General features: G+C 38.5%; 1 protein-coding gene across 3 annotated transcripts in view; it reads right to left on the bottom strand.

Annotated features, from left to right (window-relative positions):
- Nucleotides 1-8,010: 8,010 nt before the first annotated feature.
- The window catches only part of VPS4B (vacuolar protein sorting 4 homolog B), a 37,676-nt gene continuing 19,173 nt past the window's right edge, over nucleotides 8,011-26,513 (bottom strand). The window contains exons 6-12 of one of the 3 annotated variants that reach the window (XR_006727079.2): nucleotides 25,287-25,443; nucleotides 23,638-23,786; nucleotides 23,151-23,232; nucleotides 21,714-21,933; nucleotides 19,308-19,448; nucleotides 17,657-17,808; nucleotides 8,011-9,648 (exon numbers count right to left, since the gene is read on the bottom strand). Coding sequence is in view for 1 of the 3 variants with exons in the window: in XM_010961280.3 (XP_010959582.1) it covers nucleotides 17,707-17,808; nucleotides 19,308-19,448; nucleotides 21,714-21,933; nucleotides 23,151-23,232; nucleotides 23,638-23,786; nucleotides 25,287-25,443 (851 nt within the window). In the remaining 2 variants the exon portion in view is untranslated. Of the gene's footprint in view, nucleotides 9,649-13,267; nucleotides 13,570-16,202; nucleotides 17,809-19,307; nucleotides 19,449-21,713; nucleotides 21,934-23,150; nucleotides 23,233-23,637; nucleotides 23,787-25,286; nucleotides 25,444-26,513 lie in introns of those variants that run through there. The other 2 variants (XR_835732.3, XM_010961280.3) reach the window with 2 other exon arrangements.

Here is a 26,513-nt window from a genome sequence, read left to right on the forward strand (position 1 = left end):
GCGGGGCGCCGGCCGGAGGGGAAGAGGCGGAGCCGGCGGAGGGCGCGACCGCGCGGGGCGGTGCTTCCAGAGGCGCGGAGGCTGCGGCCGCAGCCCGGTTGTGCGGGGAGGTTTCCTGGTGCCCACGCTGCCTGGGCCAGGCCTGGGTCCCGCACCCCCGGCACCTCCGCCCGGGAGATGGGCCTCCCGGACGCGCAGTGCAGCGGCCCCGGGCGGCGCTGCCTGGAGTGCTTCTAGGTGACGCCCGCGGCTGGCGGCGAGGGTGCTGCTTAGGACCGCGGAGAGCGGGTTGCCAGGCCTCCCCGAACCGCGCGCCCCGTGGTCGGGCCGCCGGGCTGCCTCCGCTTCCGCCGCTTCCGCCGCTTCCGCCGGCGCTCCAGGTGCCGCCGCCCGGGGCCGGTGGGAGCGTCTCGGAGCTTTGCAAACACCTGCTCTGGGATCTGCGGACCTCGATACGGTGTGGAAGCCCGGGATCAAGCTCTGAACTCCGGGGCTCCATTTCGTATTTTCTTGGCGTAGTTGGAAAATTGTCCCAGGCCGCTTTCGCTTTGCAAAGGACTGGGAGAGCCTTAACGTGGAATTTTAAAAGTCACTTAGATAATTCACTTTCGTTAAGCTCGGAGTTCATCTTCTTTACCAAGGCAGGGTTTAGGGGGAAAAAAGAAAGAAAGAAATAAAGCTTTGTTGAGATCTAATTTGCATATCATACAATTCACCCATGGAAAGTGCATTAAAAAAGGGTTTTGGTATAGTCAGGGTTGTGAAATTGTCACAGTTTTACATTTAGTTACACCCCCACCTCCAAATCCTGTGCCCATTAACAGTCATTCCCATTTCCTCCTAAACCCTGCCCGGCCCTAGGTAATCATTAATCTTTCTGTCTCTATAGATTTGCCTATTCTGGATATTACATATAAATGAAATTATAGAATGTATAGGTCTTTGTGTATGACTTCTTTCGCTTAGCACGATGTTTTCAGCGTTCATCCATGTGGCACAATATATCAGTACTTCATATTTTTTATCACCAAATTATACTCCGTTGTGTGGACATACCACATTTTATTTATCCATTCATGGACTGATGGACATTTAGGTTGTTTCCACTTTTTGACTATTATGAATAATGCTGCTATGAACATTGATGTACAAGATTTTCATTTCTTTTGGGTATGTACCCAGGAGTGGAATTGCTGAGTCTTACAGAAACTGTTTAACCAGAACTGCCAGACGTTTCCAAAGCAGCTGCACAGTTTTACAATCCCCACCAGCAATGTATAAAAGACTCCAATTTCTCCACATCTTTGTCAACACTTGTTATCGTCTGTCTTTTTAATTATAGCCTCCCTAGTGGATGTGAAGTGACATTTCATCATGGTTTTGGTTTACAAAAAGCAGTATTTTTGTTTGCTGGCTTGCTTTTTCTTTTGGTAGTTATTTTTACAAATACTAAGGAGTTCAGGAACAAAAGAATTGATCTGAGTTTTTCTTCTTTCTTAACTTATTGCCCAGGATTAGCCAAATTGCAAGGTTTGAGGGCACAGTCTCCCAAGACTTCTGACATCAATTACAAGTTTGAGGAGGGGGGTTCCTAAGCCACCCTCAGGTCTGATAATTTGCTAGGACTCACAGAGCTCCCTGAGAGCGTTATACTCATGGTTAAAGTTTATGACAGCAGCCAAGGGAAGAAGTGCATAGGGCAAAGTCTGGAGAGCTCCAGATGTGACCCTCCCAGCACCGGGGTGTGACAGTATCCATGGAATATTGCGAGCCAGAGTAGTTCCTCTGGTGTCTGAGTTTTTACTGGGGTTTCCTTATGTAGGCATGATTAATTGATTGCTCTGAACTCAGTCACCAGGTCAACTGACGACACAGGACAGGGAAACGTCCAGCAAAACCATATGATTGGTCTTTCTGGCAGGGCCAGGCCCCCCCCTAAAATCCAGGTTGGCCAGCCCTCATCTACACAAGGGTCTATCAGGTATGATACAGGTTACCTCCAGGAAGCCATGTCCAAAGCTCTCCTACAGCAAAACAAACATGTGCTTAACATTTGGAAGAGCAATGTGGAGTAGGAGGCTCTTAAATCAATTCAAACAGATTTGACCATCAATTTCAGTGTTGCAATCTTGCTGATAAGACGATCCCAGTGTTACACTGTGTTGAGGTGTGAGTAGTAGACATAAGCTGAAAAAGAAGAGTCAAAAGATAGTGGCACTTTGCTAGAGTTTCACTCATTCATCATCAGTTGGTCTAGCTTATTATCATATCATTTGACCACAATGTCTCCCAAAGCAATGCCTCTCCGGTTTGCAGGTTTCCATTCGACTCTATCCAAAACAGGAGTGGTCTCTGCCCTTCCAGGCATCTTGTAATTAAGCTCTCTTCAGAGACTCTTACTCTGAGCCTCTTTTAAGGCATTCGTGTAATATTGGATTTTCTTTGTCACATAATCCATTAATTCTTTTCTTCCCTCTTAGCTACCACTTGTCCTTCTATCTGTGATTTATTTTTACTCAGACTTTTCCTCATTGGAAGGGATGTCAGATTCAGCCTAGCGCAATGCTGTTCCAGAAGCCAGTACAAATACTAGTCTAGTTCGTATAGGGTTGGGTGACATAGATACACAGCCAGCGGGCTTTCCCAACCACTAGGCAATACCCCTGCATTCACTGTCAGTCTCAGTTTAGCCAGATAGAGTGAAGGCATAATCCATCCATCAGCCTCTTAGGAATTCTGGTATAAAGGTTTAAAAGTATTGTTACAGTTTCTTATTTAGGGATCACCCCTGATTCCAGCACCCACAGTTGAAAGCCTGGTCCTTGGAACCACTGCATCAGGTAGAAAAATAAGATAGTTGAGGCAACGTGGAGAAAAAAGAGAAAAGTACAGTTGTACCACCACCTTCTTTCTCTGGGGAGAACTGCATAGTCACACCAGCATTCTCCCCCCACTTCTCCTCCAGGACCTCCAGAAAAGTGGAGAAATCTATCTAACGGGGACCCTCCCATGCTCCTCCTCGTTCTAAGTGGAAGCCCAGGCTCATGAAGGCATGTACGGCAGCCCCTTCCACTTCCCCCATGTTAGACTATAGACGTTTCCATTGTGCTTCCAGCTGTCCGTTAGACCAGTTCCCTGAGGATGCTATGCAACACGGTACATCCATTTGATATGATACCGCCTTCCCCGTTGTCGGACACTATGAGCTTATTATTAAGGGTGTTCTTTGGTCTACAGAAATGAAACTTGGAAATCCAAATTATTGCAATATCCTCTGGTCCAGTCGTTTTACAGTATTTTGAGCATTTGCATCTACCTCCTATCCAGACCCATTTGTAGCCTTACAGAGCTACTAGCATCAGGCCAAACCTAGGGACTCACAGCACGAAACTCAGCCCACCGAGCTGTGCTGTTTTTACCTTCTTCAGTCAGAGTGGTGGCCTTCCCGGCACGATGCTGTCCACTCACCTTGAAACTGCCATCCATAAACCAAACAGCTCTTTTTTGGTCAATAGAGAGCTGTTCATAGGGAGCTGCCCAAGTGACTACAGATCCAACAATTCCTCAAGTGGTTCCAAAGTCAGTCTCAGAGGAAAAGATCCTACCTGCTTGTGAACATGAGTGCACTTCCTTGCAGTCCCCTGGTCCGCATGCCTGCAAATTCCGTGCCGTTTTTCTTCATGGAACTCTTCTGGGCACTGTCTTTTCCATTAGCGTGCTTTCCTTACATCCCTGAGACAATATGTGTATTTCAGGTTTCACAGTTATTTTATGTCCTTCAGTTATTGGGGCAGTTTCGGTTAATGTCCAATAGCAAGCTAGTAATTAGCTCTCAAATGGAAGTTCTCGGTCCAAAATCTCAGCAGCCGTTGATAGGTAGTGTTCACAGCCTTTTGCCATGAGCCCCAGGATGCCTGGACTTATTTCAAGTGGTTTTATGGATAAGATCCAACTGTATTTCCAGATGAGGAATATGTGCTTCCAAAATCCAAATAAACCAACCAGACACTGACATTATAACATGTTTTGCCAACCAGGTATCCCTTACTGTTTAAAATTAACAAGCTGTGCGTGCTCAGGCAATGCTATGGGCTCCCATTTAGCATGGCCAATCAAAAATGCCAAAGGGCAGGTTTACCTGCCTTCTGTTTTACAATATGAGGTAGGGGAGACTTGCCCTAATCAGACACAGAATCCATCCCCATGGTACATTCCCATAAAGAAAATGCAAACACTTTACATAGAGTCAGTTCCAACATTCCAATTTTCATCCAAACTTTCACCTTAATCCTTTCAATGGTTGCAGCCCATGTCCTCCCACCCGAACTGTAGAACTCTTAGGACTTCACCAATGGACTTTAGAACCATCTAAATGTCCATCAGTAAGGGAATGGATAAAGAAAGTGTGGTAAATATATACAATGGAATATTAGTCAGTCTTAAAAAATAAGGATGTCCTGCCATCTGTAATAACACGAATGAACTTGGAGGACATTATGCTAAGTGATATATGAAAAGATTTCACAGAAACTTTGTGACACAGAAAGACAAATACTGCATTGTCTCACATACAGTGGAATCTAGAAGGGAAAAAATAAAAGTCCAAATTCATAGTAACAGAGAGCAGAAGGGTGGTTACCAGAGTCTGGGTATGGGAGAAAGGGGAGATTAAAAATTAAAAAAAAAAAGGATAAAGTAGTATATTCTAGGGGCTGTGGGAGGCAGTCATGGAGAGTTAGTGTTTAATGGGTATAGAGTTTCAGTTTTGCAAGATGAAACAGTCCTGGAAAGGAAGGTGGTGATGGTTGCACAACAAATCTGAATGTACTTAAAACTACCAAACTGTTCACTTAAAAATGATTGGTAGTAAATTTTGTGTTATGGGTATTTTGTCATAATTGGGAAAAAAGTAAATTCTCCCTAAATTGATATACTGCTTTGATGCACTTCGTATCAAAATCTCAGGAAGATTTTTCGTAGCTATAGACAAGATTATTCTAAAATCTATATGTAAAAAGGGAAGGGACGTAGCTCTGTGGCAAAGCACTTGATTAGCATGCACAAGGTCCTGGGTTCAATGACCTGTACCTCCATTTAAAAAAAAAGACTTAAACAAACAAAAGAAACTACTAAAATTTATGTGTAAAGGCAAAGAAAGTAGAAGAGCTATAACATTAAAGGGAAAAAGTGGGAGTCAGTCTACCTTATTTGAAGACAGTATACAGCTACTATACACCTATTATAAAGACTGTGTGGTATTGGCAGAGGGACAGAGACATAGATCAATGGAACCCAGAAATGGACCCATACTGATACAACTGATTTTTGATAAAGGTGTAAAAGCAATTTGATGGAGGAAAAGTTGCCTTTTCAAGAAATGGAGATCCCTGACTAATACTCAAGGGATCATGGACTTAAATGTAAAACTAAAAAATCTTTAGAAAAAACACATTGGATTTTAGAAGAATGAAGACTTTGGTCATTCAGGCAAAAAAATCAGGTCACTTGTTTAAAAAAGAAATCAGGCTAGTTTCAGATTTCTCCACAGTGACAGTTGACGTGATCCATCTATAAGATCCTTAAGGAAAGAATGTTGAGCCAAGGTTTTCTATCCAGCTAATCTGTATTCCACCCTTTGAACGTGTAATGACTAAGGAAGCACTTCTCCCTTGAGTGCTTCTTGAGGAAAGTATTAAGGCTATTGTCTCAGTCCGTTTGGGCTGCTGTAACACCATAGATGGGGTGGCTTATAAACAGCGGAAATTTATTTCTCTCAGTTCTGGAGGTTGGGAAGTCCAAGATCAAGGCGCTGGCAGGTTTGGTGTTTGTAAGAGCCCACTTCCTGATTCATAGACTGACTTTTCACTGTTCCCTCACCTGGTGGAAGGGGGAAGTGAGCTCTCCAGGGCCTCTTCTATGAGGGCACAAATCTCATTCAGGAGACCAAAATCACCTCTCAAAGTCCCTCACGTGAGGCTTTAGCATTTAACACATGAATCTGCGGGGACAGAAACATTCAGTTTATAGCCACTATGGCAGGAACTGGGAGAGGTATAGTAAAGGGACTGTTGTTTGAGAATTTGACAAATGAATACATTTTACAGTAGAACAAAGACTGAAACAAATGCAGGGGCTGGGGTAAAGAACTGTATATAAATGTTATACATCTTAGTGTAAAAATAATAAAAGAAACGTATTTTGGGAAGGGAAGGGGGAAAACCTATGAAAGTAGGATGACTTTACTAATTGCCTGATTTGTACCAGACGTCCAAAGACACCAGTTAAGTTGAGAAATCAAGTAATAGAAGTATAAGTGTTTACAGTATAAAGGTAAACATTAAGAAATATATTAGTGACTCAAATCAGGTGAGTTGGGAGGGAAGCAGTATGTGAATTTTGTCGTTGCTTATGGTAAAGGACTAGCAGATACTATCAAAGGAAATAGATACAAGACTAATTATAGAGGCATGCAACAATGCTACAGACTTTCCTAACGAGAGGTTATTAAAAAAGGCAGAGGGATATAATGTCACCAGTCTTAACAGATGATGATGACATTCTCTCTTGCCGTCCACAGCACCTACTGTTTCTGTGTCTCCACTGGTCCCCGTGTTATGCAGGGCTGATTGGCAACCACCAGCCAGCCTTGCCCCTTTTCACTCTTAGTTGAGACCAGTGCTTCTCAAATTATGTTGAACCTCCAGTTTCCATTTTAATTCCCTTTCTGTGGCAAACCAATTAGAAAAATGAAACGAAACCAAACCAAAACAAAGACATGCGAAACACAAACTTCAATGATTTACAGTCAGGATTTCAAAAGTACATTTTAATAAATATAGTCTGAACAAATAGAGAAGAAGAATGACAAAACTACAGAGGCTGTTTATTGAAAGCATGCATAAAAGTGATTAATATAGAGAATGATTTTTGTAACAAACTGTATTTTCTAAAGATAGCTGCCACAATATTTCCAATCCCACATGTTTTTTTTTATAATGTGACCTTGATGCTCATTTGACTGAGTGCTGGGGTCTATGCTCTCTTCCCTTGAACCTGGGTGGGACTCTGTGACTCCCTAGATCAATGGACTGTGGCACAGGTGACACTGCAGGATGTGCAAAGGCCATGTAGCTTCCCCCTGGGTTTCTTGGGACACTCACCCTTGCAACTGATCCATCATCCTTTGAATAAGCTCAAGCAGTCTGTAGAGATGTCCATGAGAAGAAGAACTGAGGCCTCCAGCCCACAGTCCCTGTTGACTCCCAGCCAATAGCCAACACCAACTTGCCAGCCGTGTGAGTAAACCATTTTGAACGTGCACCCTCCATCCCCCAGTGACGATGCCTGGAGCAGAGAGGAGCCATCTGTGTTGAGCCCCACCCAGATAGTAGATTCGTGAGCAAAGTAAATGGTTGTTGTTGTTTTAAACCACTGAGTTTGGGAGTTATTGTGAAGGAATAGATAACTGGAACGCTATTACAACGATAGCTTTCTGTTATTTGCTTTTGTAATAAAATTATGAGTGAAGTAGCAGTTACTAATATTACCACCTATCATTGCACTCTGAATGAACTTACATACTGTAGAGTTTTGTTGGGAGAAATGAGCTTGCTTCTTTCTTGTTGACTTATCTAATGTAGGTTGAGTTGTCAACAATGCAACTACCAAGGGATAGTGTTTACCAAAGCTATTGGCATGTTTTGTTTTAACACATGCTGCATGAATAAGCCAGAAACAAAAGGGCAAATATTGTAGGTTCCATTTATATGAGGTACCTAGAATAGGTAAGTTCATAGAAAAAGAAAGTAGAATAGTGATTACCAGGGGCTGGAGGGAGGGGAGAATGGAGAGCCATTATTTAATGGCAGAGAGTTTGTTCGGGTTGAAAGTTCTAACAGGTAGTGTTGATAGTTCCACAACGTTGTGAACGTACTTGATGCCACTGAAGTGTGTACATTTAAACATAGGACAAAATTGTACATTTTATGTTATATGTATTTAATATACATATAACATAATAAAAAATGCTTACTTCAAAAATCTAGAAAATAAGAAAATATAGAAAAATGTTTAATTAGTAATAATTCTACAACTCAAAGAGAGCTGTTTTGGGCTCTAAACTTTCCTCAAGACACCTTCTTGGGATGACCTCACAATACATGGCAGGGTCATTACGATAATAACGTTTTCTCTCTCTAGTTTCTCTTGCCCTGTTGTGTGAAGAGAGCGGGCTTCTCTTGCATGTGGAAACAGGCAAAACCATAATCCCCTGTGAAATACTTTCCTTCCTCCTGGCTCCTCTACCAACAAAGCCTATTCTTTTCTGTCACTAAAGAGATTAAGGCTAATACCTTTGAGAGCAACAGGAGAAAAGAGACTTTGTAGGCTACAGGTAGGAATGGGGACAGATGTCTCACCTCACAAGGTGGGAGGGTTAGAGCCACTCACTCCCCTAAGTGGCCAAACATCAAATGGGATGGCACTGAGGTTCCTGGCTCCGGCAGAGATTCTCAGACTTCGTTACTGGCGTGGAAGGGGAGAGCTGAGGGGCGTCCATTGACTTGAATAATAAAAACATCAGCAGCAGTCTTAGACTAGAAATTTATCCATCTCTAGGTATTTACAATCCTTGGATGAAGAGGTCTAATAAATAACAGTGATTTTCCTGACAACACAGCGGATTTGGATTTGATTTAATGCTAATGTAGAAATACGACGTTTTTGTCTTCTGGAATTTGTGAACTGAAATTTAGACTTGCCATTAGCGAGTTCCCATAGTTTCAACACCCTCTAAAGTGACAGAAAAGTTTGTCGAAAGGTTTTTCTCTATCTTGTAGTCAAGCTTATAGAGGCAGGAATCTGTGAGAACTAATGTTTTAACTCTTAAAGGAAAGGGGTGTGTGTGTGTGTGTGTGTCCCCTTCTATTAAGATTCTAGATATATCACCTTGGAGGTGAGCAGCTGTTGAGAGCTGTTCAGTTTTAAAGTTTTTATTTAATAATCTAGAGCTCTTTTGCATGTTGATACTTTTTTCACATAATCACTTTTTATTTTAGAATTTTTAAAGGCTTCTATAAAGTTGTCAGTGGATTCTTAAAGGAATTATTAATATAATTCCTAAGACATCCTACATTGGAATTACAAACACGAAAGCCTTTTAATGTTGCAACATCTGATGTCTTAGACCATCAATAATTCCTTTAAGAACTCACTGACAATTTTATAGAAGTCTTTGGAAAAATAGGACATAAGTTTTAGAGTTTTGGCAACTTTCCAAGATACAAGATACAACGATTCCCCTATCAAGGAATACCTTGATACCTAGTCTGAGCAAACAGAAGATGCCTTGCCATTTCAGCCAGAACGGTGCTCACTTGTATACAAAAACGACAGTTCCACGACCTTGCTCGTAGACAACCCATGGGTCTGTGTGGAGTGCTTGTGAAGTAGTGTCAAGACCAGTTGGTCATGGATTCTACCACTGCGTGTTTTTGAAGAAATGATCCTTAATCCTCCAGGCTTACTTATTTACTTCATCACATCTGCTTTACGTGGAGGTGTAAATGTGTGTACAACTTCAAAGTAAACTGCAGACTTCATGAGACTTCATCTCTCATCTCTGCACGTCCACAATGCAGGAGGTACCACCTAAAAACAAGGGCCCAACAAACATCAGTGTCATCACATACCGTGTCGCACCCAAGACAGTTACAGTTCCACAGTATCTGATACTTAGTTCGTATTCGGATTTCTTCAATCATCTCCAAGTTGCTTTTTATGGCTGTTTTTTCCCTCAAACCAGAATCCAAATCAAGTTTCACATGTTGCATTGGGTTATTGGGTTGCGTGTCTTCAGTTTCCTTTAATCTAGAAAAGTCCCTCAACCTTTACATTTTATTTATTTATTTTTTGTTTAATGACATTGACTTTTTGGAGAGACCAGGCCAGTTGCCTCGCAATCAAAATAGTAACTGTATGTGGTTATAAAAATAACCAGTATATAGCGGGCCAATAATATATATCAGCAGTTTCCGACCCTCAAACCCTCCTCAACTCCACCAGGGGTAATCACTTTCAATTTTTCAGATCTGGTTCTTGTGGCAGATTTTGTTTTTGAAAAATGGTATCTTCCAACTCAAATGCTCTTCTTACAGTTTCCTTGATACTCCTCACAGGTGGCATCTATATCTTCTGCCCTTCGAACAAGGGCTTTTGTGACTCTTTCAATCATTAGAGTGACAGTATGTGACTTCTGAGGCTATCATTAAAGGTGATACCACTTCCCCCTTGCTCTCTGGAATACTTGCTCCAGAAGACTTTGGTCTGACTGCCCTTTGGCCGCCATGCCGTGCGGATGTCCAAACTAGCCCAGGCAGAGAGGCCGCTTGGGGAGAACCTGAGACTTCATAGAGAGAGGTGTCCCACTGCCCTTAGATGCTTCGGGCCTCTGCACTCCCAGGCCTAGCCACTGTCTGACTGCAACCTGTGCAAGAAATCCTGGCCAGGACTGCCTAGCCAAGCCCTCCTGAGTTTCTGACTCATGGAAACCGAGAGAGAAAATAGTGTTTTAAGCCATGACGTTTGGGATTGCCTTACAATGCAGCAACAGAGAACTGAAGTAACTTTTTGGAGTTACCTCCATACATGCTCATTGTACTGTGTCTTGATTTATTGATCTTAGACATTATTCTGTTTCTTATTTTGATAGATGAGACTTTAGCTCACTTACATTAACCCCTCATTTACTTGTTTCTCTCAGTTTTTAAATATCACCATTTAGAATTCTTTTATTGGTTATCTTTGAAACTTTGTTTTTAAATCTCTATTTCTTGTTCCACCAACTTTCGGAACCTGGCATCACCACTTGTTCGGTAAGATTAAGCTTATATAATTGTGTCCTTTTCCACACAGCCCTTTCAGTTCTCAATTAGCTCATATATATCCTGTTTTTTCACTATGAAATATTAGGCAAACATAAGAATTTATAAACTATGTGAGCCCTGATATTCTCCAAAACTCACTTATTTTCTGCACTGTCCGTCCTGAGGAGTTAAATGGGCTTCTGGTAGATAATACCACATTCACGTCTTTAATGTCCTGGAGGGTGGTACGAGTTTGTGTAATTTCTACTAGTATTATAAATGCTGCTTTACTGGGTGGTTTTTTTTTTTTTTTTTTTTTTTCCCCTTAGGAGGGAGAAGTTCCAGGGGCTTCTTGACCCTTCTTTTTCCACTAATCTTTGCTCCCTGGGCCAGGGAACCACTATGGTGACTGACTGGGGGTACTTTAGAGTTGCACTGGGCCTGCTAGGGTGCAGACTTTGGTCACAACTCCCCTCCATTTATCACTTGCTCCCTGTAAGTCCCCTCTTGGACAGTGGGCCACAGTGATTTTCTGATTCTCTGGTGAAGTGTGAGCTCGGAGCCGGGTCCAGCGATCCCCGGCGGTCTGAGCACTCCCTCTCCCTACCTCACAGCAGCCCTGATACGCAGCCTCAGACCCTCTGGGAAGGCGAAGGGAGGCTCCCAGTGCAGCTGAGATGCTATCGCAGGAGCGTTCCTCAACAACACGAGTCTCCACTTCTTCCAAGTGGTACAGATTCTAGGACTTGATTCTGGCCTGGAAATTGAGTGAGGTGCTCCCTCATGACGAGCAGGCTTTCTGGTTCCACTAACGCAGCAATACCTTAGTGAGCTGAGCTGCCATTTATTTTTGCCCTAAGGACCCTGCCACCACTGAATCACTGCTCAGGATCCCTGTGGGAAAGGCCATCCTGATTACCATGCCAGCCCTGCTACCTAATGTGGTGACCAAGCCTGCCTGGTTCGTGCTGGCCAACTGCCACTGCTTGGCTTCTGCAACAGAGGATCGTTCCAGCTCCCATGAAATCAAAGACCCAGAAAACCACTTTGGAATGCCATCCTTTCATCCATCAAAGCCCTGGTTAAGGGGCTGGGTTAGGGCCTCCCCCAGGAACGCTGTGGCTTTGTGAGTGGTTCTCACGTAACACAGCCACTGCAGCGTTTCTATTTCCTAAAGATACTGGGTTCCTTCTTTGACATTAGTGGAGTTCAGAGTGGTCGACTGTCACATTCAGTTCCTTCAACTAGTCAAGCAGACAATTAAAAGCACTCTCAGCAGCTCAACCCAAAATGCTAAATTCAGAATCTGCGTTGACTGAACCCATTTTGGGAAGACTCAATCAAATCTGAAATTAGCTCACCAACATAATCCATTCCCACACGTGGTCCTCCAGACTTCCTGATACTCAGAATCCTCCAAATTCTCACAAATATGCACATTTCAGTAGTATGGGTCCTGCTCTTGGTTTGCTAAATTTCCCTACCTTCACAGAAAAAAGCTTGGTGAATCTGTGAATTCCACTGATATAAGTTGGCAACCTGCAGGGTCAAATACTGAGTTTCGCTTTTGATTACTTTAGTATCGTGGGTGCAAGAATGTTTCTTTGAGCAGTCCTGGAAGGTCTCTGGGTTTTCCATCCCTGCCTTGATCTCAGCTGGCAGTCTATGAAGTCCTCACGCCTTCATTTTGTCCTATAGCAGCTGCAAAACAGCTCCCCAATGTTTTGTCCTTACTGGACACTTCATTCCATGACACACCAACAATAGTGTCATTAGCTGTCTCACCATGGGCTGCCAGATTCCCAACCAGTTAGATGCTGTTGCTACTGCTACGATTCTGTTTTTAATGTCCTGCCATCTATGTGGTGCTCAAGATCGAAGGACCTGGGTGGCACCAGATAAGCCAAGTCAAGGGCCCTTGTGATGCCTGCCACCTAAAGAAGAAAAATTGGATCTCCCCACTTTGGCTCTGCAACGGGAGGCCAGGAGCCTTCCCAAAACCAGCAGGCAGTTTGGATGAACAGCATTCCTCCAAGGTACATTTGTTTGATGAATAGTTTTGCTGTTTTTTTTTTTTTCCTTTTTCTCTTTTTTTCTTAAAGCCTTTTCTATTATTTTACAGGGTTCCAGGGGAGATAAATTCCCGTGATCAGCTGTCAAGCTAATTCTTCCTTAACAACTATTTCTTATTTAATTTTGGGAAATTAAAATATTTAAAGATAAAAAAAGAACAAGTTAATGAGTATCCATATTTCTATCACTCAGATTAAGCCACTTAAATTTTTGACGTATGTTTTCATTTCTAGTTTTCTTTTTTTAAAAAAAGTAAAAATTGCGAGGTGGCAGGAAAAGAGAGGCAAAAATTATAGATGCTCATTGTAAAGTATTCAGACTTAGACAAAATATGAAGATTCATTCACTCAGTTAATATTTATTGAGCACCCAACAGGCACCAGATACTGGTCCAGATACTGAAGATACAGCAGAGAAAAAAAACAGACAAGAAAAATCCCAGCTCTCATGGAACATACATGTTAGTAGGAAATATTACAAATAAGAAAAATATTAAATTACACAGTATGTTAGATGATAAGTGCTACAGAGAAACACAGAGATTTGGTATGCAAATCATCAGGAGGAAATGCAATTTTTAATAGGATGACCGGTCAGGGGAGGTCTCACTGAAAGGTGGTTTCTGAAAATATACCTAAAGGAGGTGAAAGAGGTAAAGAAAGGAGAGAAGTCAACCCCAATGTCACTATCCACAAATAACATAATGAACATAAGGCGCAGATAATTCCAGATATCTAAGTCTATGCACAGGTATCTGGACGAATGATTATGGATGAACAGAACAACACAGCTGGGAGAAATACACTGTTATATAAAAGGGGTTGAAACTATAGATTTTTGGGGGGATCATCAATTATCTATTAAGCATCTATTTTTGTTTCTGGAGATACTCATGTATATGCACACATATATACATACATCTGCATCACCCAGATTCAGGTTTTGGATTGCATTGTATCTACAATCAATATGGTTAGAAATGATATATTCTTTTTACTGAAGCACAGCTGACTTGTAATTAAAAATATTTTTAATAAGTCTTCCAACTCATGAACAGGGCCCATCTCTCCATGTATTCAGGTCTTACTTAGTTTCTTGTAGTAAGTTTCACAGTTATCTATGTTGAGGTCTTATACATGTTTCAGATTTATTTTAAGGTATTTGATGCTTTCTGATGCTACTGCAATTGGTATTCAAATTTCAAACTGTTGCTAGAATACAGAAATACTGTACTTTTTATCTATTACCCATATCCTGTAATGTTGTTAAATTCAGAGTCTAAGTTTATTAATTTGGATTTTCTACATACACAATCATGTCACCTGAGAATGACAATTTGGTTTCTTCCTTTTTAGCCCCTAAACTTTTCATTTATTTTTCTTACACTGGCTAGAAACTCCTGCACAAAATGAAAAGCTGTGGTGACAGTAGGCACCTCTGTCTTTTGCCTGATCGCTGGGGAATAAAGTTTCCAGTAATTCACAGTTAAGTATAGTGTTTGCTAGAGTTTTGTTTGTTTCTTTGATAGATCCTCTTTATTAAGAAGCTCCCTTCAATTTCTAGTCTGTGAACTTTTAAAAATGCTTTTGATGACTCTACAGACTTTCTCCTTCACTTCTATAAATGTGGTAACTAATAATAATTTTTCAATTTTTAAACTACAGATAGTCCTTGCTTTTGCACTGCACCGTGTAAATGGAAATATGCTGATTTTTGTGGTCTAAATCACTCCCACCCTGGCAGAGTTCAAGCTACCAATGAGATGACTGACCAGGTGGGAAGAGAGATGTAAAACTGGTTGTTGTGAGCCAGGATGAGCCAGCACTGGCACACCTCAGACTTCAGTTCCCAGTAACCAAGACCAAAATTTATTACAACTTCACAGGACCAGCAAGAACAAAGCAACCTCAAGTTATCTATTTTATAAAAAGTCTCACAGATAATCTAAAAAGTTGATAAAATATGGATATAACCCCCTTAATGTTTCAGGCCTTTATTAAATACCTAATAAACAGCCTCTAGCACTATGTTAATGCAAAGGAAATGTAACTGTTCGAAGAGCTTACAGTCTAAATAACCTACACACAATGAACAGAATGGGCCTGAAATTTGGAGAAAAATCTTCAGATAGCTGCAGCAACTTAGCGCCAAGGAAATCTAAAAGGGTGGGGACAGTGTAGGAATTCTTCCTAGAAGAGATTATACTAGGGTCATGAGCTAGGTCTTAATGAAGATAATGGAATCTGGGCTAGCAGAGGGAAGAAGGAAGGAGGCAGGAAAGCACAAGGCACCCGGCAGCCGTGAGCTCGCCCGTGAGACGCTGGGCGCTCCCCGGTGCCGCGCCACTTGCGGTGCTTCCGGCGACGTGTCAGGGAGGGACGCTGCCGTTTCTCAAGCTACGCAAGTGCAAGTGGCTAAATGGTACCTCACGTTAGTCATCAAACGTACTCACTCTGCTTTTCTGCATGGACGTGATAGTGAACTCAAAAGTCCATTTTCTACTGAAATACTTTATAATTAAGGTCCTTAAGGGTTTTTAGGCTGAGACAAAACACATTCTTCAATATCCAGGGTACAGCTCAGAGAGATGATCAAGGAGGGTTTTTACTTGTTGACTCTGAAAACATCTACCCCAAATCATAATGGTCAAGATCCAGATAAACAGAGCCTGAACATTCGGTTTCCTCTGAGTATTTATCTGTTCATAAAGAACACATGGAAAAACCTATGCTCTACCATTCTAGAATAAGTCTACGATTATTAGATTCCAGAAACAGCTTGAAAACCAGAAATGTGGGAAGTGGAGCTATGGCCACAAGTGATATGGATTCTGAGCTAGAGTTCTCAAAGCACATAAAGAATTAAGTGTGATAAAGTACCCTTATTATCAACATTGTACTTATATACTATTTGGTCAATTTAAGGAAAATATTTTGCCAAAACAAATTTCGGATACACAAAAATTCTGGATTGCAACTACTATATAATTATTATAGTATAATTATGCTAATTCTCCTAATGATATGATTAATAGCAATACCATATGATTCTGAGGCTGATAAACTATATAAAATATCGTAAGACTTCTACAAAGAATTCAGTGTTAGTCTGCCAAGTTAATTTCCAATCCTCACATAAAAGTTACTGAAGTAGAATTTTCATGTATACATTCTTAATAATTTTTAATGATTTCTTTGTATCTAATCAATTTAGATAATATTTTCTCCTATACAGAAGACCCCAAAATAAAGAAGCATACACAGAATATAGCCAATAGTGGGTTATATCAATTTACTTCACATAAGAACAGCATTATTTCAGGCCTACGATTTCCATTTAATATCAATAAAAACAATCTGTACAGAAAACCCAAAGGCAACCATATAGCATAACATGTAAAATGTGCAAATATACTTTAAAATGCAAGTTATTCTATAGCATTTGCACGGCAGAACTTTATAGTAAATTAAGGAATCTACCTCATTCTAGCTGACTTACTAATCCTTTGTACGTAGAGCCAATGCAAATGTACAAGGCACAACTTAGTGTTGACACTAACACGTATAACACACACTCAGATTGTTTGACGATATTAAAATAACATAACATCATGTTTGCATTTTATTATTTAAGGAGACATCAGCTCATTTCTAAAGCTTCATGAAGCATTACACTGATAACATATGTGTGGCCAGAATAAACTGTTCCCTGAACTTAAAAGGTAGACTAAAAAGACAAGACCCTTACTATCCTATATTAAAAAAAAAATTTATATATATATGTACACGCACACCCCCACATCACACATAAGAAACTTTCCATAATCTAAAGGGAGGTTGTTCCTTTTAGTAAAGGTTCCCATTACAGTATTTCATGATAGTTATTTTAAAAGTACATATTTATTTACCACCTGTTTTGGTCAATCTTGCTACAAAGACACTGAAAGAGACAATTTTCTTCTTCAAGATAAAGACAATGTTTAATTTAGAAAGTCTTTCTCTTGAGATTGCACAGTGAAAGGTACGATTTAGTTAAATATAAAAGCTTGCTGCTTTCAAAGAAATGATTTAAATCTACACAGAGAAAAATGTCAACCTATCAAAAATCAGTAAGAATCTTGCCTAGAACACAATTCGAAATCTTTCAAGCCCAATCACAGTGCTCTGTGCCGTTTTATTGCCCATCCCTGAGAGTAAACCATTCTTAATTTTTTAATAAAGTAAATAAATTCTACATGGGTGAGAATGAAGCTTATGATTTTTTGCAAAATATGAAATAAGCCTCTCCATTTTAGTAAAGAAAGAAAGAAAGAAAAAGAAAGAAAGAAAGAAAGGAGAAAAAAAGAGAAGACAAAAAAGAAAAAAAAAAAAAAAAGAAAAAAAAAGAAAAAAAAAAGAAATGCTCTTTACAAAGACCACTCACTATTCATAGCAATTTAAAATACTTGCATTTCAATCAATTTTAATCTTTTTTTAACTGGGTAAATTTTTTTTTTTTTGCTGTTAATACTGGGTAATTTTTATTTTTTTTGCTATTTACATATCACTCATTTCCTTATAATCCATTATTTTATAATTGTTGTTAATAGGAGCATTTAATTGGTAATGGAGCAAAAGTACATATAAAACGTAAAGGAATGCTGAGTGAGATCTCTACTTCCCCGTGGTAAGAGTTTTTTTACAGGAAATAATCTGAATGCCATCCAAGAAAGGCAAAAATACCTAAGAGAGGAAGAACACACATGGTATACGTCTTCCTTGTTGTCTTTGGTTTAGCCTTCTTGACCAAAATCTTCTGTAAACTTCTTTAATTTCAACAAGTCGTGTTCATTGACTGTGGGTTTTGTGTGAGATAGTGACAGTAACATATCCGACTGCCAGGAAAAGAAGGGGAGAGCATTAGTTACAGATATAATCAAATAAGAAACATTGCATTATCATCGTTATTATTACTAACTCCCACTAAGGTTAAATCTAAATGTGTATAATGTGCAGCTACTGACGATAAACTCTCTTTTCTCCTAAAGGACATCTTTGACTACGTTACTCCTTTGCTTATAGATTTTCAGTTGCTTGCCTTGTCCTGGTCACAGTCTTCAAAGGTTCCTCAGCACCTAAGAACTACAGTCCGCTTATCTTGAGGATCAAGGCCCCCAGAGTAAGTCCCTGATCACTTTTCTTGCTGAATCTGTTTTTTCTTAAACAAGAGAGCAGTTGTTGAAGTGCAACTCAAAAGGAATATAGTCATTCACTTAACACTAATATGAAAGAGAATAATACCATTTAATCAGTATCAACTAATCAAAAATTTCACCTATTAGTTAAAATTACCATGAAAATGGTAAGAAAATATGCCAATATCAAGGATTCATTAAAAAATTAACTTTTAGGCCATGTTTCTGGTAAAATAGTATGGAAAATGATCAAAATAATTAAAACTTTAAAAATTAAACCAAAGATTAAAACAAAAAAGGGTTTCTGAATAATTTCTCAGATAAGCATTGTGGTTACTTAGCACATAAATATATCTATATACATACGCAAACTTATATACATATGTGTACAAATATGTCTACATATCTTATGAAAGTTTCCCCTTTGGAAGTTACTGTTAATTTTGACAAAAAGCTCTTTGAAAATCTGTAACTAAAGAAGATTTTAAAAACTGAGTGTTTATCAATAAGAAAACACGAACATAATAAATACTTTCTCAATCACAGTAAGTTCCCTAAAATTAACATGCATTACAAAAGAATCTTACGATCCTTAATTCCTCCAGTAGAAACTATAGAAATACAATTTTTATGAATATTTTAATTCATCCAATGTAAACTTCAGAAATGTAATTTTTTATAATAAAGACTTTGTTTTCAGACTTTTTAAAAACAGCACTGCAATATTTGAACTTTCTATGAAGCCTTGAGAAGTAAAAGAGAAAAACACCATTATGAATACTATGATACACACATTAGGGTAACTGGACATTTTATAAAATCTGAGATTCAGGGAAAAAATTTTCACCAATCCCACATTCTAGTTAATTAAGTCTTGACAATAATTTATGTGATATATATGAACATTTCAGTGATAATATCCCAGCTATAAAACTCATAATGTCAGAAACCTATGTGTTTTTAGGAAATAGCTTACTCTCTTAATATTTCCTCTCTAAAGCCCAAGAAAACATTTTTAAAATATTTTATGTTCAATTACTCTTTACAACTTTTTAAGTAGTTAGACTAAATAAACATGTCTGATCATATTAACATTTTTCTAGCTAATTTCATGTAATTGAAAATTTTATCTGTCAGACAAATTACAAAATACAGTGAGTGTTTTGAAATTTTTCTTAAAAGCAAACAAAATGTCAAACCATGGAAACAACTGGCTCCAAAAGTTTATCTCCAGGGACATCCATCCATGTCATTTCAATGGCACCAGGGTCACCTGGAGAACAGGGCGTTAGCAGATCATCTACTACGCTGTTAGGATCTGCTCGTGAAGGTCCGTGAACCTGGAATAAACAGGCATCTGAAATATTTGTTTGAACAAACTAAATGAACATTAATATTTAGATCCTTATTAGGAAACCTGAAAATGTACTGTTATTTTATATTTTGTTAAAATGTTTTCTTCTGAAAATAAATAAAGGGAATATACAACAAACAGTATAGTTGTCTCTGGGTGATGGGATAGATTTTGCTTGATTTTAATTGTTTTCTTGATGCTTTTCTGTATTTGAAATTTCCTGTAACAAATTACTTATATGATTGCAGGGAGGAAATAAGTTAAAATAAGAAAGACTTGCGTGCAGCTAAAATTTTTTTCTAATACTTAGTAAGTGCTAATAATCTTACAGACCCAAAATAGACCCACTCAAGAATTCTCTTAATTTTCTCTATTTTCCACAGCTGAGAAATTTGTGATCTTTGGAAGGTTTATTATTGTAAAATGACTGAATCTTTTTGTCTTTCCCAACAAAAATGCTTTCTTCAAATATAAGTATAAAATTAAATGCTAAATGTAATTTCAGTGGTATTTTATGATTCATAACTGATTTAAAATAAAAAGTTTTAGTAACATCCAGAAAAAGAAATTTTGTGACACAGAGTGACACATCACAAATATATAGACAGGGACACATTTGTATCAAATTGGGGGCTAGCTGCTTTCATTCTTATTTTAATATTTGTTTTACAATGATCAATCTTAAATACTGTCTGAGGACTAGGGCAGAGGTGAAGAAATAAACATTCTTACTTTAATTATGTGTACTTTACTGCTTGTCTTTCCTTACAAAAATTCCAGCAGCAGGGATTTTTGTGTTTTTTTGACTGTTGTACTTTCTGACTTAGCTCTGGGCTCAGATTAGTATTTCAGACATTTAATAAATAAAATAAAAACAGGCAAACTTGTTCTTGCTAACTGGAAAATGGAGCAGAATATGGAGCCACACAGAGACCTGCTCTAGTTGGTGATACAAACGGCCTGATGTTATGACTGAGTTGGCTGCTTCAGCTTTTTGTCCTCCTGACAGGGGCCTGGCTTCAGGGTCACATGAGCTATCCCCGGGAGAAACACAGAGAATGGGAAGCTCAGCAGGAAAGGGCTGAGTTTCTAAGAAACCACAGTGTCTAAATGGCAAAGAGAATTTAAGAAAAAATATGACAGCTGTGGAACAAGCTTTATATTTCTCTCAGCAACAAAGTGGCTGAAGAAGAGATGAGTCATATTTACTGGGCTACTCAGGTAACATGACAGGTGTTTTGTGAACATTATTTCATCTCGTTCTCATAACAGCATTTCAAAGTAGTGTTATTATCATCCTTATTTAAGGGATGATAAAAATGAGACTTGAAAAGGTAATACAATTTGGTCAGGGAGATATGACAAGTAAATTGTGGAGTCAGGCTTCAAATTTAAGTTTTAATTCAAGCTCATTATTTTAAAAAGAACTTATTTTATTGTGGCATATAACAGACATACATGTATGCATATGAGAGTCATGACCTCTTAGTCTTGTCATGTACAGCTGGATTAGGTTTGTTAACAGTTCAGGATTTTCACATCTGTGTTCATGAGCATATTGGAGACTTGTCCTCAGCAAGAGCGTTGGTCCAAGTTACTTAAACTATGTTACTTAACTGGACATTACAAGATACCCAATTTTTTCTTTTTAAACAAAATTCTGTCTCAAACCATATATATATATAGTTCAAGCCATTCACGCAGACAGGATGGTGCACGGCAGGGGTAGGAGAGCAGAATGGTGGTGACTTCAGATTCTGAGGGACACTTATTCAGAGCAAAGCCACACCTCTGCTCCTCTCTAGCTGTACCCTGGCAAACAGTGTTACCATCCAAGTCCCAGTTTAATCATGTTAGCTTCTCAGTCTCAGACTGACCATCAGCAGGTGGCCACCTGCACCTGTGGCAGAGCTTCTGTGAGGACCAGATGAGACAGAAGATGAGGAGAGGACGCAGGCCGGGCACGTGAACACTGAACACTAGCTGCTGTTATTTTCACTGTGTCACTGACGTGTAAACCTGCCAGATTCCGCTCAGGGGCATCTTAGTTACATCAGAGACAACCATATATTTAAGTTTCTATACTTACATCAGAATAGTAAATACTTCAAAAATCACTGCATACAAAGTTTTAAAACACTTTGGGAGAACTTATTTTCAATGAAATGGAAACATGTGTTATGCTAACCCACTTATGGTCTCAAAACTTGATTTTAAAAATCTGCGAAAAAATAGGTGAAAAGTTCCTTACCTTTTTAAAATGGGTAGCTGACTGGACTTTCCTGACTGGCTGCATGAGTGCGTCACGCACAATGATACTTATGTCTGCCCCCGAATACCCTTCCGTTTTCTTCCCAAGTTCCCGGAAGTCTGCTTCTGTCAGACTGTTCTGAGTGGTCCCCAAGTGCAGTTTAAACATTGCTGCTCGGGCGTGGGCCTCAGGCAAAGGAATATAAATTCGCTTCTCAAATCTTCAAATGAAAGAAAAATTACACCAAGAATATTACTAGATAATAATATTTGATTTCCACTGAAAATTAGTGTTTCAAGACACAAGGTATTTAGATATTCTTATTTGTACAAAGCTAAGCTGAATAAAGTAACCGGGTGTATATCCAGAGTTAAACACATGTATTTAGGTTAATAAAAGGAAAATATCCAGAACACACTAACAACAAACAAAACCAAAATAGCCAGGGAACCAGCTTGGAGTGGCTTAGTCTTTCTTTGTGATTTCAGAGTTATTTTGGCCAGAGCCCAGAATTCATGACATGACATGCCCTACAAGATTAGTCTCCCATGGAATGATACTCTGAACTCTGATCAAGGGACAAATATGATTAAAAACATGAAAAGAGATGACAAAATAATTCTCTACATTCACAATAGCAAAATTACTCTAAATCTTATCATTTTGTTTGCATTCTTAGAATTTCAGCATATGGAGCCAAGGAGGAAGCAACAAAGAAAGGACGTTTTCTTCTTCAGATAATTATTCTCTGTAGCAATAAGAATTTTAAGTCTCCAGTATCTCTAGAGATGGGCTCAGATTTAGGCAATCGTTCAGAAATAACCAGGGCCTTTCCCTTCTTGATACTGGATGGTAGTCTGAACATTCTGGCAAACCATCAAGTGAATGCGATAAAAGCAGCAAAAACTGCAGTGTTAATTTTTACCACACACAATTAAATGAACGGAAGAGGGAACTGTGAAGCACTGAAGAGCAATGAGTCTGTATGCCTTTCCTGTGGCTCAAGTTCCATATTCAGTTTAAAAATTACAGACATAAATTTAACTCAAAATATATCTGGTTAGCATACTTTATGTTGCATAATTGTCATTTTGCTAGAAGTTTGTATGAAGGTTTTTCATTGAAATATCAAACTATATTTATAAATTTCTGAAGTATCAATGCACCTACTAAGCATAATTATAACTAAAATAAGCATTAGGTAACATACTTTGCAATGTGAAAGATTCCAGTAGGTGTAAATCTCGTATCTTCAACACAGCAGGCAAATGAACAAATGCTTGCCTCTCTTCCCCAAAGGCAAAGGGGCAGTAGGGCTCGGGCGCATTAAAAACATTCTGAAGTTATCAGAATGCCTCCTCACTACACAGAGCGGGAGTTAGCAGCCACTTGTTACATTGTAGTCAGAAATAAGATATTTACTATGTATTATCATACCTTCGCCTAATGGCAGAATCCAGAACCCAGGGTATATTTGTAGCTCCCAGAACCAAAATGCCATCATTGTCCACACCAACCCCTGCATCAAAATAGGTAACATTTTAAATATTCAGTGTTCTTGAAACCTCTTCTATATGTTCTCTGATGAATGTGGTGCTTTAAGGTTAAAATGCCTCATCTTGAGAGTCTCTCTGAAAAAAACTGTATTTAACTGAATTTTATAAGAATATGATGCAAATATTCTGAAGAACAGATACTGTTTCTGGCATGTTATGAGTCAATGTGTGAATCTCTTCACTATCCATATCAGTGAGCTCTACAAGCCGGTTACAACTGGGTAAAAATTATGTATGCATGTGGAAGACAATCAGAAGGAAACACTTGGCCTATAAGAATGGAGAAATTCTGCTTAAATTTTTTTCTATTATTGTGAATAATAATGGCTATACAATGAAGAGAAACTTTAAAAAATCAGTAATACTACCTTGCATTTGAACTAGGAACTCTGTCTTAATTCTACGTGCAGCTTCACTTTCATTTTCACTTCTTGAACCACACAGAGAATCAATTTCATCAATGAAGATAATGGAAGGTTTATTCTCTCTGGCAAGCTGGAATAAGTTCTTAACTAGCCTAAAAATAAATACAAGCTTTCAGTTTCTAAAAAAAAATAGTAAATGACACATGATAATGAAAAAACTAATAATGGGAGAAAATATTTGCAAATGATGCAACTGACAAAGGCTTCATTTCCAAAATATACAAACAGCTCACGCAACTCAACAACAACAAACAAACAAGCCAATCAAAAAATGGGCAGAAGACCCAAACAGACATTTCCCCAAAGAAGATCTACAGAAGGCCAAGACACATGGAAAGATGCTCAACACAGCATCTTTATTAGAGAAATTATTAGAGAAATGCAAAATCAAAACTACAGTAAGGTATCACCTCACACTGCTCAGAACGGCCATCACTAAAAAGTCTACAAAAAACAAATGCTAGAGAGGGTGTGGAGAAAAGGGAACCCTCTCCTAAACCATAGTTGGGAATATTCGAAAACTGGTGCAGCCACTATGGAAAACAGCATGGAGGCTCCTTAAAAAACTAAATATAGAGTTGCCATATGATCCCGCAATATTACTCCTGGGCATACAACTGGAGAAAATTCTAATTTGAAAAGATACATGCACCCCAAAGTTCACAGCTGCACTATTCACAATAGTCAAGACATGGGAGCAACCTAAATGTCTATCAACAGATGAGTGGATAAAGAAGATGTGCTATATATATATATATATATATATATATATATATATATATACATATATATATACACACACACACACACAATGGAATACTACTCAGCCATAAAAAGAATGAAATAATGTCATTTGCAGCAACATGAATGGACCTAGAGGTTATCATACTAAGTAAAGTAAGTCAGAAAGAAAAATACCATATGATATCACTTACATGTGGAATCTAAAATATGATACAAATGAACTTATTTACAAAACAGAAACAGACTCACAGACATAGAAAACAAACTTCTGGTTACCAAAAGGGGAAAAGGGATGGGAGAGGGATAAATTAGGAGTTTGAGATTTGCAGACACAAACTACTATATATAAAATAGACAAACAAGGTCCTAGTGTATATCACAGGGAACTATATTCAATATCTTATAATAAGTCACAATGGAAAAGAATATGAAAAAGAATATATATATATAAAACTGAATCACTTTGCTGTATACCAAAAACTAACACAACATTGTAAATCAACTATACTTCAATAAAAAATTTAAAAAAAAAACCCAAAACAGAACAATATACTAAAATTATAGGAACTCTACAGAATAAAAAGCTTCATCATGTTTCGATCCAGAAAATAAGATTACTACATCTGGCATAATTAATTTTATAATTTAATACACTATAAATATATGCTATCTTTTCCCTAAGAAAGAAATTCTAAACTAGAGACTGATCTGACAGAGAAATGAATACCTGTGCTACGTCACTTCTTTGAATGTCTATTAATGACAGACATTCATAATGCAATCTATTACTTCATGTACTGATATAGTGACTACCAGGCAAAGAAGAACTAAAAAAATTGACTACTTACTTTTCACTTTCACCTAGCCACTTAGAAACAAGGTCAGAGGAAGATATCGAGAAAAACGTTGAGTTGTTTGCTTCTGTTGCTACAGCTTTGGCTAAATAGGATTTTCCTGTTCCAGGTGGTCCAAATAATAGGATTCCCCTCCAAGGTGTTCTCTTGCCTAAAATGTGCATTAGAAAAATAACATGAGAATTTCCAGATTGTTAATTTCAGTTACCACTGACATTATCCATAGTGAAGATTACTGTGAAGAAGTTTTCACTCTAAAGCTATCAATTTAATAAAACAAAATTTAAATAAATCGATCTAAGGTAAGTTATGTTTTAAATGTACTTCATTTACTTTTTCTAGAGACCACCTTGTCAAAAGTGTTTATCCAGCTATAATCCTTCTAACAGGAAGTTCATTGCTTGCTCACTCATTCAACCACCATGTATTGAAACCACTAGGTGCAGACAGAGAATTATGAATAGAAAAGGACTTCTACCTTCCATGGGCTTACAGTCTAGTGGGGGAAAAGAATTCAGTTAAAAGATACTTCTTGACCACCTACTATGTGCACTGCTCGATATCAGAATATTATAGGAGAAATCATATCCACAGGGGAAGGGCAGCTGTAAATATTTTCTTTTAAATATTTATGACCTTTGGAGGAGTGAAACTAACACAGTTTGGATGACTCATGAAGTTCTACTCAATTCGTGATTCGACAAGGAAGCACAGGTTACATTACACAGGGCATATTCCCTTTCCAAAGGCTAGGTAATGACAAGGGGGCTCCACCTTAAATCCTGGTTTTGCCCAAGTACAGCAAGTGAACAAATCAACTCTTTGTGTCTCAATTTTGCTAATGAGAAATTATACTGCTGCTTAAACAGACCAGGCTGGGTTACAACTGGCAATAAAATAACAAATACACATAAAAAAACTACTAGGTGTAAACTGTGGATGGGCACACGGTGTCTGCAAAAAAATGATATGCACATGACTGATGGCAAAACTAAATACTGTTCTGTTTATTGTTATGAAAGCCCCAACTTTCACTTGAATTCTATTTGCCTATTTCAAATGTCTGCAATTATACATCAGTATTCCCTTAAGTGTGGTGGCAGATGACATGCTTTTAGGTGGTTTACAGATACTTTTTATTTAAATAATTTTTTAAAATGCATTTTAGAAAAACACTACTTTTTCCGTTTACAGAGACAAAAAGAAGTCTTTTAAAATAAA

This window comes from Camelus bactrianus, chromosome 30 (genome assembly GCF_048773025.1).
Source record: "Camelus bactrianus isolate YW-2024 breed Bactrian camel chromosome 30, ASM4877302v1, whole genome shotgun sequence".
NCBI lineage: Eukaryota > Metazoa > Chordata > Mammalia > Artiodactyla > Camelidae > Camelus > Camelus bactrianus.